This window comes from Ostrinia furnacalis, unplaced genomic scaffold (genome assembly GCF_004193835.3).
Source record: "Ostrinia furnacalis isolate ACB-3 unplaced genomic scaffold, ASM419383v2 OfSCF4659, whole genome shotgun sequence".
Classification (NCBI taxonomy): domain Eukaryota; kingdom Metazoa; phylum Arthropoda; class Insecta; order Lepidoptera; family Crambidae; genus Ostrinia; species Ostrinia furnacalis.
The window spans coordinates 285,288-299,463 of NW_021134898.1; the positions used below are offsets into that span (position 1 = coordinate 285,288).

General features: G+C 36.6%; 2 protein-coding genes across 4 annotated transcripts in view; one reads left to right on the forward strand and one right to left on the reverse strand.

The window, feature by feature from the left end:
* Positions 1 to 14,176, reverse strand: part of gas2 (growth arrest-specific protein 2) — a 452,494-nt gene that overhangs the window by 221,174 nt on the left and 217,144 nt on the right. The window lies entirely within an intron of this gene.
* Positions 3,449 to 10,537, forward strand: LOC114359813 (hsp70-binding protein 1). Of its 2 annotated transcripts, XM_028314327.1 has the most exons (7): positions 3,449 to 3,768; positions 3,867 to 3,947; positions 4,230 to 4,422; positions 6,573 to 6,694; positions 7,354 to 7,450; positions 9,051 to 9,206; positions 10,190 to 10,537. In XM_028314327.1, exons 1-7 carry the CDS (start codon positions 3,652 to 3,654, stop codon positions 10,468 to 10,470), a joined length of 1,047 nt encoding a protein of 348 aa, XP_028170128.1. In that variant the 5' UTR covers positions 3,449 to 3,651; the 3' UTR covers positions 10,471 to 10,537. The 2 variants fall into 2 exon arrangements, with proteins under 2 accessions (XP_028170128.1, XP_028170127.1); XM_028314326.1 differs by lacking the exon at positions 7,354 to 7,450 and having other exon boundaries at positions 6,573 to 6,791.

Sequence of the window (14,176 nt, forward strand, 5' to 3'; positions counted from 1 at the left end):
ACCAACATTGTGACGCCAAAAATGAGAGCAATACGAAGCTTCAAACTCTCAGAGAGCCAAAAACAGCCGAGCGGCTTGCAAAGGTTGCTCTCACCGTAAGGTTAGCGCTCCAACTTCTTAAGCTTATAAAAAGGCGAAGGAACGTCTATTTAAATAAAACTTGTAATAGTGGTTTCATGTGTTCCTTGACAATTGATTTGACTTAGAAAAAAGTTATAAGAAAACGTAGAATTCCTTTAAAATTGCGATTATTTGACTCACGAAATAGCGTACATATTTTTTCTCGGGTGTCCCCTATTTCGTGACACTACCGAATCAAGGATATTATGGATAACATTTTGATGCTTGGTTTTTAAATAATTATTTATGATAATTTAAATGTAAGTTATGAAACAAATAATACAATTATTTAAGTTTCTCATGACCTAAATTCGGTATATGTTTCGTTCACTAGAATTTATACGACACGAGTTTGAAGTTCACATATATGACCAATTTTAAGATAAATTAGCATAAGTAGTACCAGCATAATTTTGGTTTTATTTCGATTTGTTTTATTTATCTTTGTTTATTTGTATTGTATATTGGATAGATAATAGTTAATTGACACATTTTGACAATAATCCATGAATTTTACTTGGGGAATTTGGAATAATCAGTATCACGAAACAAGGAACCGTATTATTGTTACTTTTTTCCAAGTTCGTGATATATAAATGTAAGGTAAACGGCTACTAGTTCGTGATAGTACGTAAGTTCGTAAGTTTTTTTTCTAGCTTAAATAATAAGCAAATGGTATATTATTTATAAAAATTCTTCATCACTACAAAAACTCTATACTTTAAGCTATCTAAAAAACCTAGTACCAACATTGTGGTGCCAAAAATGAGAGCAATATGAAGCTTCAAACTCTCAGAGAGCCAAAATCAGCCGTGCGGCGTGAAAAGGTTGCTCTCACCGTAAGGTTAGCACTCCAACTTCTTAAGCTTATAGAAAGGCGAAGGAACGTCCATTTCAATAAAACTTATAATAGTGGTTTCATCTGTTCCTTGACAATTGATTTGACTTAGAAAAAAGTTATAAGAAAACGTAGAATTCCTTTAAAATTGCGATTATTTGACTCACGAAATAGCGTACATATTTTTTCTCGGGTGTCCCCTATTTCGTGACACTACCGAATCAAGGATATTATGGATAACATTTTGATGCTTGGTTTTTAAATAATTATTTATGATAATTTAAATGTAAGTTATGAAACAAATAATACAATTATTTAAGTTTCTCATGACCTAAATTCGGTATATGTTTCGTTCAGTAGAATCTACATGACACGAGTTTGAAGTTCACATAAATGACGAATTTTAAGAGAAATTAACATAAGTACTACCAACGTAATTTTGGTTTTATCTCGATATGTTTTATTTATATTTGTTTATTTGTAGTGTATATGAGATAGATAATAGTTAATTGACATAATTTGACAATAATCCATGAATTTTACTTGGGGAATTTGGAATAATCAGTATCACGAAACAAGAAACCGTATTATTGTTACTTTTTTCCAAGTTCGTGATATATAAATGTATAGTGTTAGGTAATTTTATGACACATACCATCAAAGACATCGACATATTTTTTAGTTTTTAATACTTACCTACCTGAGAAATTAATTAATTACTTACTTTTTATTATGAGTCATTGGCGTATCTGGGGTTATTTTCAGGCCCCCCCCCCTACCCTCACTTGAAGCAGCTCCAGGGGTGGGATTAGGGGGAAAGGGGGGTTAGCCCTCCCCCCACATTTCTAATGACTTGTATAACTATTTTTATACACGTATCGTCAGAAATAACAAATCAAAATTTTATGGGGGGGGGGGGGTGGAAGGTTGTAAGTTGTAAGTCACCCCACATTTCTAATATTTTCACATATTGTTAGAATTAACAAATCCAAATTTTATACGTAGGTACGTACCTAGCTAGTCTCACATTATTTCTCATAAATATTTAAGGTACGTAATATCGTCAATTTCACACAATTCATTTATTCTAAATATACATTATCGTTTTTAAATTTATTAAACCCTTAATCATTATTAAAATTTCCTAACTCGATGCATAAAACCGTATCCCGAAACAGGGGACATGAGTTCACGAACTTAGAAACCGAGCAAAATTTTATCACGAAACAGGATCCAAACAAGAGGTCCGCAGAATAATTAATATTAAAAAAAGTTCAAACTATATAACTATAATTTATGTATTAAGTTACTGTCAAAAGACCAAAGTTTAGCATACAAAAGCTTTCATACTGATATCATGCTTGGTTATTTTTAAATAAAATGTTAAAGTCGTAAGAGCCTTAATATACCGAAGTAGGGGGCACTTACCTTACTTAGACACTGGATGAACACGTCGATTTTTCGTCGTCGTTTTCAAGTTATTTATAATTTTCAAATTAGTTTGAGATGCGACTCCAAACGCTAAAAATTTAATAACAAAATAATTGTTTTCCCGGGACAGATAGAAAATGTTCCTTTTCCAGAGCTTGTTCTAGGCATGAAGCTACAGATAAAAATGGAGGCCACACTCCGAATACCTACTTGAAGCACAAACTAAGATCACTATCTCACTCTCTGTGGGCAGACTCGCTCTTTCTTAACAAACAAAAAATATAAAATTGCTCAAATTCAATTAAACCAATGTAAAATCTTTATTTCTTGACATAGGTATCATTAAAAATGATAAGTGTAATTACTGGTAAAACGTTTTAGGAAGAAATTACTGTAAAAAATGTGAAAAATGTTTACAATGATCCAATGTCAGAAATCACGAAATAAACACTTACGCGTGGAATCTTATGTCACTTCCAGGACACCACGTACTACCGCAACCACGCACTACAAAATTTTGCACCAATTCTTATGATAAAACAATGATTATTTCCTGTAAACAATCTCAAACGAAATTAACTGCTTAATAAACAAAATAGTAAACAACCGCCATGATGGGCCGGATCGGGCCGATGTTGCCACATGGTACCGATTACCCAGGAATTGGGATTGTAATTCCCTGATTCGCCAACACATTAAGCCTAAATGGCCGACAATTTTGTGATTTTTTATTTAACTAGGTAATCTTAGTTTCAAATATTAATTATTTATTTGTTTAACTTCTGATTTGGTTAGTGAATTGGCTATTTCGAAGAATTTACAAGGAGATTTAATTCAGAAGATAGCAATACTACAGTTCACACTAAAAAGAGAGGTAGGGCCGCAGAGAGCGAGATAGATATAAGAAGGTATTTGACTCAAGTTTTTGTTCCAACTTTGCCCTCCATTTTTATCTTTAGCTTCATGGTTCTAGGAAACATGGATAAAAAATCGAAACCAAAATAAAACTTTATAAAAAGATCAAACTGTCACTTTGGCGTTTGTTTCAATCTGTCACTGTCAATGTCATTTTGACGGCTGACTTGCAAGGTGTTTTCTTTCTGGATTTTTCTTCGATTTTCTAGATAAACCTGACTGAGTGCATCTGATTCACGCGCATTACAGAAACAGTTTATGGATATCTATTTAAAGCCAGCCATTATCTATCTCAGTGTTCGTCGAGCGTCTTCAGCTAGTTGTAAACATAACCTCCGAAGTTCAACATGAGTTCCAATCAACAAAATAATCCTCCAATCGCTGGAGCTATAACTTATCCTTCAAGAAGTGAACAGGATGTTCAACCAGTTCCAATTCAGCCACGGCAGCCCAGAAATCTACAGGTAAAATAGAAATTAATTACCAAATCATTTCATGTAAATGTCAAGTTACTTTTGTATAGGGCATGTTGAACCTATGTTTTTGGCTATCCTCATTCCAGGGTCTTCTCAGATTCGCCATGGAGGCCACAAAAGCGGAGGACGCTCCAGGAAATTCAGATTTGGGACCAATGGATGAAGAGGTATGTTTGTTTATTTGTTACACTGACTATTAACAAAATGTTTTTAATAAAAACGCAACATTGCACTCATAACGCACTAAAGAGGCACTACTAAACTGTAATGTTGTCAAAAGGGTTTGTAAAGTTTAGTTTTCTTTGTGATTTGGTATTGCATCATCCAATTTAAAGCGTTTTGATGAGTCAACAAAAATGTCATACCTAGTAATTTAGGCTAAACCTTTTAATTAAGAAAACCTGTCTCACCTTAAAATAAGTAAATTAAAATATATTTGTCTATTTCAGAGACGAAAGTTCCTTGAAGAGGCTCTAAAGAGTCTAACGGTGAACTTAGCCGAGGTCCTACAGAACGCCATCAGGGTGCTCACCAACCAGGAAAGGATAAGAAGCATTAAACAAAACGACACAGTGCCAGAAGATGTGGTCTCTTCGTTTAACAACCTCTTGATGTTTATTGACGATATCGATGTTGCTAATGGTTAGTATTGTAGTTATGTTGCATTGTCATGCTAATTTTTTACAGCTGAAAGGCTGTGGCGAGCCGTGCATGGTTTTGATTTAGGTCTTAAGGCTGCGAAACTCACATTACAACTAACTCTGTTTTTATAAATGAGATGTTATAATCCAGGTCTGCTGTCCTAAGTCTTCATCATCATCATCATTTCAGCGACAGGACGCCTAGCTCCCCCAATGACTTCCACATCGCACAGTTGTAGCGGCCTACATCCAGCACCTTCCTGCTACCTTTAACTGTCTTAAAATTACACATTCTGCACAAATCAACTTGCCCTAGTCACAAATTCACAATACATCTTGGAGCACCACACTTGTGTGTCCCTGTCTCTTATATTTTTTTTTATTATATGGAATAAAGACATTTTTACTTACCCAGAAAATTAAATGTGGTGTCCTCATGTCCTCTCTAAATTCTTATCATATCACTTATACTCAATGTTCAAATATCACAAATTAGGTAATAGCAATATGCACATTCTGATATTTTTTTAAACACAAACTTTAAATCAATCACATTTCATTAACCCATTATAGACTGAGTTTTCTTAAAGTGTCAGATTTTTGTTTTTTTGAAATGTGTTCATAATTATGGTCTACATAATGCTATACAAGCATAAAAAAAATTATTCGACCTGTAATCTGGAAAAAAAATGCTGGTACCATATGGTACCGCTAGCCTCTTACCGTGTCAGTTGGTTAAAACATAACTTTATCATGGACTTTATAAAAATTGGGTATATTATATATTTTATTATTATTATAATATGTATTAATATACAAGCAAATAACAGGAGTGATATTAAATGTAAAAAAGCTGTATATTGGGTAAGCAATATTCATTTTTATCTTTGAATATTCAAAAATTTGGAATGGAGCTTGGCATTGCACGCTGCACATAGCCCCACGTTACATTTTCTATACTCTGATATTGTTCGAGAGTTGCATTTATCTTGAGTTCGTTCTATAAATTTCTGCTTCGTCTTGGGACCTTCGTGGTCCTCCAAAACTGCCAATGTTTGTGAAAGTTACATCTAAAATAAATAAAAACCTATGGTTTTGTAAAGTATAGGAAATTATTTTACTTTATCTTCCTGTATACCATATATACCATTGAATATATCACATACTTCCCAATAAATACAGTAAAAACTAAAAATCATAAAATAATTAAAAAGACACGGTAAGCGGCTAGCGGTACCGTACGGTACCAGTAATTTTGACATACAATATTTCCCATTATTATTACCTATCGACGTAATTTTACACCATTTCACAATAAAAGCACTTCTGATTTTGTTACAATCACACAAAAAAAATATGATCACTTACTTTTATGGCGCGTCAATTTTTAAGAGAAAATTTTGATGCGCTCACTTCAATCATCAATTACACACAACTGAAAAGAATAACTGTCGATTTTTATTCCTATTAGCATAGACCATATCTATTGGCTACGATTTGCATCAATCATAGCACTGCATCTTTTCACATGTTAATTTATAGAGCCAAATTATAACACACATAAAAGTGGTACCATATGGGACCGCTAGTCTATAATGGGTTAACTAAACAGGGCTTCAAAGCTAAATATCCATTACACACTAAAATTATTATTGGTATAATACCCTCATTTTTTGGTGATGGTACTACAAGAACTGCCAGATATAATCTGTACTTTATTTATTTATTAGTGATTAAGGCAATGGAATTAAAACTGCATACTGCTTTATGAGTCATCCTAACAACAGAATCAGAATCATGTGCAATTTTTTTTAAATAACTTTTAATTTCTATGCGGTTCATTTCGATTTTTAGCTGTGAATGCAGATTTATAGGGCTAAGAAATCCTTAATATACAGTCCAAAAATTTTTGTTCTACGACATAGTAGTAATAGTACGCCGGCTGCGCTCGGTTCCGATATAGTGACGTCACGCGGCCCTGCGTACGTTGACTTTTAGCGGCAAAAACGGCCTATGTTTATTACTTAATATCTTCGTAAGTAATGGTCCGATTTGGATAATTCAAAAATATATATCTTTCTTTTGTCTTAAAGATTAACGTAGATACTTGTTTTATTGAATTTTCTTCAACAGTAATGATCCTCATTCCAGATTTCTACAAAATGGGCGGGTTCGCGATTTTCCCAGTGTGCTTAGGCTGCGAGAACGACGAAGTTCGCGTGAACGCTTGCTGGGTCCTTGGGGAACTGTGCCAGAATAACCCGTACTGCCAGGCGCGAGCGCTTGAGTGCGGGCTACTGGACGTGCTGCTGAGCTTGGCGCAGACCGAGCAGGGCACTGCGTTGGCCAAGTGCCTGTACGCTATATCATGTGAGTTGTTTAAGTTCTGTTATTCTTTACTAGCGGCCCGTCCTGGCTTCGCACGGTTGCAATGGAGTTTCTCGGCTTTTCTCTTTTATAATATGCATGTTTTATAAACCTTCCTCTTGAGTCACTCTTTCTATTAAAAACCGCATCAAAATCCGTTGCGTGGTTCTAAAGATCTAAGCATACATAGGGCAGACAGCGGAAAGTGACTAAAACAAGTCACATGGTACGTGGTTTGGATTAGGAGTGTCTTCATGGGTGCTCAGGGAATGCCAGAGTAACCCGAACTGCCAGGTGCGTTCGATGGAGTGCTTTGTTAGTAGTTTGTTAGTCCTAGTAATTTCTTATTACACAAATTACTAATAGTCCCGTTAGCCCCTCGTACTGAGCTAAATATGCTTGTGTCACGAGTGAGCTCACCACAATAGTCGAGCGGCGGCGGGGACCGAACCCGCGTTCCCCGGTCGAGTCGGCCAGTCCGACCCCTTCACCGTTCGGCTATCGTGGCTTCGGCTTAGCTTGCTGGGTGCTCGGGGAACTTTGCCAGAATAACCCATACTGCCAGGCGCGAGCGCTTGAGTGCGGGCTGTTAGATGTGCTGCTGAGCTTGGCGCAGACCGAACAGGGCACTGCGCTGGCCAAGTGCCTGTACGCTATATCATGTGAGTTCTTTTCGCCCTGGCTTCGCACGGTTGCAATGGAGTTTCTCAGCTTTTCTCTTCTATAATATGCATGTTTTATACTATAAACCTTCCTCTTGAATCACTCGTATCTATTTAAAAAAACCGCATCAAAATCTGTTGTATGCAACTAAACTGTTGTTCTAAAGAATCTAAGCATACATCGGGACAGACAGCGGAATGTGACTAAAACAAAGTCACATGGCACGTGGTTTGGATTAGGATTGTTTTCAACTCTCTGCTGTATGTTTTAGTCACTTTTTGGCAAAAAGGCTTTTGAAAAGGGCATTTACACGTCTCAGTTAAACCCAGTTGGGGATCCATTAGTTTCATTTTAGTGTCTTACCACAATAACATGTTATCTCTAGGAGAAAGTGAATTGCTGAATTTTGTGAAGTGAATTTCCTGATCTGCTTCCCACTACTATGTCCCGACTCCCAAAGAAGTGATGGATCCACGTTATTTGGGACGTGACGTGGAAAACGGCGTTTTAACCAAAAGATATCTACTGCTGTTATACAGTGTGTCCGGGCATGTAGTGATCAAACTTTAAGGGCGTAATCTATGGACAATTTTATCGATGAAAATACTTCAAATTTGGGCCCTGACCCATTTCTTGAAAAATTACATCGATTTAAGTTTTTAATTTTTAGTTTACACCTCTTCTTTAAAAAACAAGTGAAAGCGTGGGTAGCTTAACATTAATAGGCAAATATTTTATATCATGCGATAGCCAATAAAATTATCTATTAGTAGAAGAAGAAAGCAGACACAAGTCTCATACATTTTATGGGAGTAAGAATGGATTTAATTAGAAAAATACATTACTTTTTTCACTTCTTTTTCAGTTATTTTCCAACACAAGAAAAACCAGGTCGTTAAGGTATGTTTTATTTGCATTGTATTTTTAGTATTTGAGCTATTCTACAAAACGAATGTAAATTTATTAGTCTACGTCTATTAGTTTCGACGTAATTGTTGAACAAAGATACCCCTTCCNGTAGAATAGCTCAAATACTAAAAATACAATGCAAATAAAACATACCTTAACGACCTGGTTTTTCTTGTGTTGGAAAATAACTGAAAAAGAAGTGAAAAAAGTAATGTATTTTTCTAATTAAATCCATTCTTACTCCCATAAAATGTATGAGACTTGTGTCTGCTTTCTTCTTCTACTAATAGATAATTTTATTGGCTATCGCATGATATAAAATACATATTTGCCTATTAATGTTAAGCTACCCACGCTTTCACTTGTTTTTTAAAGAAGAGGTGTAAACTAAAAATTAAAAACTTAAATCGATGTAATTTTTCGAGAAATGGGTCAGGCCCCAAATTTGAAGTATTTTCATCGATAAAATTGTCCATAGATTACGCCCTTAAAGTTTGATCACTACATGCCCGGACACACTGTATAGTCTGTCCACCGAACGGGAAGTTTACGCTTACCGTTGTTAAAGCAGACAATAAATTATTTTAATTGATTTGTTGGGAGCAGATTCGCTACCAACCGGTCATTATGGAAATCATAGGGGGACGTCCTATGGCTCAAATGATGACAATGAATTGTTTATTCTTCTAGGTTTGTGCCGCGAGTTTGAGCCGGCCTGCCGAGCGTTGGTGGCGGCAGGAGGCTGCGCCACGCTAACCCAACAGCTGTCGGCCAGCGACCTGCAGGCTCGCACCAAGGCCGCCTTCTTCATCAGGCACCTGTGCCAGCACCGGCTTGACGCTAGAGGTATGTCGCATAGCTACACTATAACTAGCAGAGTAAATACAAATGAGTAGGTCATCTTCATAGAAACGCACGGGCGCGGTTTGTATGTGAGCGCGCCAACACGAATACGGTGCGCACGCACACTCTGACAAAATTTAGCAGGGAGCCAGTCGTGGTTGCGCCGAATTTTGTCAGTGTGTGCGTGCGCGCCGCATACGTATTGGCGCGCTCACATACAAACCGCGCCCGTGCGTTTCTATGAAGATGACCTACTCATTTGTATTTACTCTGCTATAGGCCTCATGAGGGCTCAAGGTCATCCATAGGGCGATGGAGAATGCCATGTGTGACCGAGTCAGAAATGAGGAGATTCGCAGAAAAACCAAAGTAAGACATAGCCCGCAGAAGTGCCAAACTTAAGTGGCAGGGGGCGGGGCACATAGCTCGTAAGCTGATGGTCGCTGGGGCAGAAAAGTTCTCGAGTGGCGACCATGGACCAGACGACGCAGTGTGGAAAAGGCTCTCACTAGGTGCTTATTTCAATCTGTACTATCTTATCGGTTTTAATATTGAAATTCAGCATGTTATTGATGTATTTTTGTAATTACTTTTTTTTTAACCCTTCAAGTAGCAGCGAATCAAGACACAACAGAAATTAATTGTTACCACAGTCTCATGCCATTAGGGTTCCATGAGTTAACTTGAAATCATTTGTTAAACTTTTATTTGCTACTCACCCTTGTCATAAACATCCTACTAATATTATATGTATATGCGAAATTTTGGATATCTGGATGTCTGGATGTTTGTTACTCTCACGCAAAAACTGCTAAACGGATTTTGATGAAACTTTACAGTATTATTGTTTACAGTTAACCCAGAATAACATAAAATTTATGACAATCCGTGACAGACTAAATTTCACGCGGGTGAAGCCGCAGGCAAAAGCTAGTCTTTCATACATTTATAAATGACATAATTAATTTTATAAATTTTTGTTCCAGAACAATTCATCGCACAGAATCTCGTCCAAACCGTCACAGAGCAAATCAGGTCCGGCCGCGACGAGGCCACAGAACATCTCCTTAGCGTCCTCGATGTCCTGACCAGCGACTTGGACCGGCGAGTCCTGGCCCAGTGCTCGGACCCTAGTCTCGGCCTCAGGAAGGTGCTGGAAGACACACTACTTCACGAAGAAGAAAAGAAATCCTGTCAGGAACTTCTGACGAGGGTCTTCGACAGCAAACCTGTTCCTTTAATGAAGGAGGAAGAGCCGGAGAGATAAACTGTGGTGGATAGTGACAGTGAAATATAAGATTTTAAACTTTCGCGTTCCATTTTAACTAAAATACAGAGTGTTAGGTAAATGAGTATATGAGCCGACACTAGCCCATGTTAACATGGGCATATAAATGGTATGGTGAAGTCAGAAATTTGATATCATCATTTTAATTTTTTTTATTTTCATACAAAATAAATTTAATAAAATCTGATTTGTATGAAAATTAAAATAATTAAAATGAAGATATAAATGGCAATGCCAGATTTTGTATGGAAAGTGGCGTCTTTTTTTTTTCGCGCGGCCATCGACCAAACTTTGTTTTTTGATTACAAAATAGTATAATAAAACAAACTTACTATGGCATGTATATCTCTAAACTCAGTCTGAACTGAGTTACGAGCATTAGAAGTTTGATGATTTTCATACTAAGTAGATTTGCTTTTTGTGCGCAAGTTTTGTAAGAAATTGCAACAAAATATTGCGCTATTTTTTTATTGCGCTGATTCTGCTCCATATTGATGTCTGGAGCCTTTAATGGATGATATTGTTTGTTTACACATACAATCTCACTATTTTGTTGCAATTTCTTACAAAACTTTGCGCGCAAAAAGCAAATCTAGTATGAAAATCATCAAACTTCTAATGCTCGTAACTCAGTTCAGACTGAGTTTAGAGGTATACATGTCATAGTAAGTTTGGTTTATTACACTATTTTGTAATCAAAAAACAAAGTTTGGTCGATGGCCGCGCGAAAAAAAAAAGACGCCACTTTCCATACAAAATCTGGCATTGCCATTTATTACTATGGAAACCGCTGGGAAGGGGTATCTTTGTTCAACAATTACGTCGAAACTAATAGACGTAGACTAATAAATTTACATTCGTTTTGTAGAATAGCTCAAATACTAAAAATACAATGCAAATAAAACATACCTTAACGACCTGGTTTTTCTTGTGTTGGAAAATAACTGAAAAAGAAGTGAAAAAAGTAATGTATTTTTCTAATTAAATCCATTCTTACTCCCATAAAATGTATGAGACTTGTGTCTGCTTTCTTCTTCTACTAATAGATAATTTTATTGGCTATCGCATGATATAAAATACATATTTGCCTATTAATGTTAAGCTACCCACGCTTTCACTTGTTTTTTAAAGAAGAGGTGTAAACTAAAAATTAAAAACTTAAATCGATGTAATTTTTCGAGAAATGGGTCAGGCCCCAAATTTGAAGTATTTTCATCGATAAAATTGTCCATAGATTACGCCCTTAAAGTTTGATCACTACATGCCCGGACACACTGTATAGTCTGTCCACCGAACGGGAAGTTTACGCTTACCGTTGTTAAAGCAGACAATAAATTATTTTAATTGATTTGTTGGGAGCAGATTCGCTACCAACCGGTCATTATGGAAATCATAGGGGGACGTCCTATGGCTCAAATGATGACAATGAATTGTTTATTCTTCTAGGTTTGTGCCGCGAGTTTGAGCCGGCCTGCCGAGCGTTGGTGGCGGCAGGAGGCTGCGCCACGCTGACCCAACAGCTGTCGGCCAGCGACCTGCAGGCTCGCACCAAGGCCGCCTTCTTCATCAGGCACCTGTGCCAGCACCGGCCCGACGCCAGAGGTATGTTGAATAGGTATACTATAGGCTTCATGAGAAGGCTCAAAGGAACGTGCTATGCGTGACCGAGTCAGAAATGAGGAGATTCGCAAAAAGTGGCAGTGGGCGGGGCACACAGTTTGTAAGGTGATGGTCGCTGGGGCAGAAAAGTTCTCGACTGTATAGTATGAGCAGGTTTCCCACTAGGTGGACCAACGATCGTGAGATCTTGAGGGTCGCTGGAAGCCTATGTTCAGCAGTGGACGTCCTGTGGCTGAAATGATTATGATGAAGCCTCATGAGAAGGCTTAAGGTCACCCAAAGGGCGAGAAATCCTTGGGTGGCCTTTGTCCAGTTGTCGACTTTTGTCTCAAGCGAAGGAACGATAGCTACACCTCAAGGTTTGTGCTGCTTCTTCTAGCCTGGATGCCGCTCCCAAACCTCCCGCATTGGCTCGGTTATGCGCTAGTAGTGTAGGGCTTTGGAGAGACTGGGTACTTCGCGAGGTTATACGAGTGTGTGGAAACGCGCTTCGGAGTTCGGCCTACTGTCTCTAAGAGCGCTTTCACATTTAGGCGACTTAGATGTTACCGCAGAAATTAATTGTTACCGCAGTCTCATGTCATTAGGGTTCCATGGCAGAGAGCAGAAATAACAGGAGTGGAACTGACAGGCAATCCCCTCTAGCAATGTAAGTAGACCAGTGGTTCACTCAGTTTATAAAAACTAGTTGCAGCGCCACCAATGACATATGGCATGTATTTAAATGATCTTTTTAAATTAGCAAAAACGGCAAATAAAAAAATCTAAATGGTCATCTATTTTAATGATTGATCCTCTTTCTTTGAGACATAAAATAAATGAAATCGATCGATATTTTAACCTCTTTTGAACTACGCAAAAAAAATTTGAGATGTAAAAATTATATCTGATCGTTACTTGTTGGTCCTCAAAAATAAAAGAAATGAGCACCAAATATTCAATATTGTGATACTTTTTTAAATAATTCGATTTGTATAAATTATTTTTTGTCTATATCAAATAATCTTCAAAATAATTATGTTATGGTACTTATTTTTATTAAGTTGTAGTCAAAGGATGGAAACTATTTAAAGGCACTTGATGTTTAAAGATTTTCTTTTATTAAAAAAGCATACTTAACACGTTCACACTGCGTTATCGGGTCAAATTGACCTTAGGTGCTGGATGCGTTGGTGCGGGATGATATATTCGGACTTTTCAGTAGTACGAAATATAAATATTGTTTTGCAATTGTTTCGTCAAACACAGTAAATATTTGGAAAAAAAAACTTATCAGGTCCTTACGACCCGATGTCGCACTAAAAGTAAACAAATATCGTTTAGTGCTTTTATCGTGTCTAATCGACCCGTTGACAGATGACTTTATGGTCACTGATCACGGTCGAGATCGGTATACTAAGAGAAAATCAACCTTGCGATTTGAAAAAAATAAAGAGGTAAAAATTATGATGTCGGGTTCAGGGATGTCAGAAGTAAGAAATTATTTTACATAGCGCCTCTAGTCCCAAACTAAGCAAAGCTTGTAATTTAAACAAACATGGTAATGTACCATTCTGCTTGCTTATTGGCCGCTAAGCCCTTGGCCAACTCAGTAACCAATGACGAACGATTGTCACTCAACCACAAAGTACCGCGTAAATTAAAAAATATTTTTTAATTAAAAATATTAACCAATAATGTTTTTTGTTAGATCAAATATATTTTAAAGTTAAGTTATACATAGATCGAAATGTATTTATTAGGTGATCAATATTAAAAGGCAAACTTGATATAAAAATCATCAAATTAACAAAATTAAAGATCAATAACTAAAAAAGAGGATCAAATATTATTTTTGTTTACCAAATATTAAAAGAGTATATTAAACATGAATATTATGTTACCTTTAATGAAGATCATTCATAATTTATCCGTAGATCAACTAATATAGACCCAATAATTAATATAAAGATAAAATATAATAAAAAACATCATTTATTTTTAAAAGTGCACAAACAAAAAAGATCAATTAGTTTTTAGAGGATCAAATAATATTGTCCCAATAAATAATAGCAATTCTGACTTC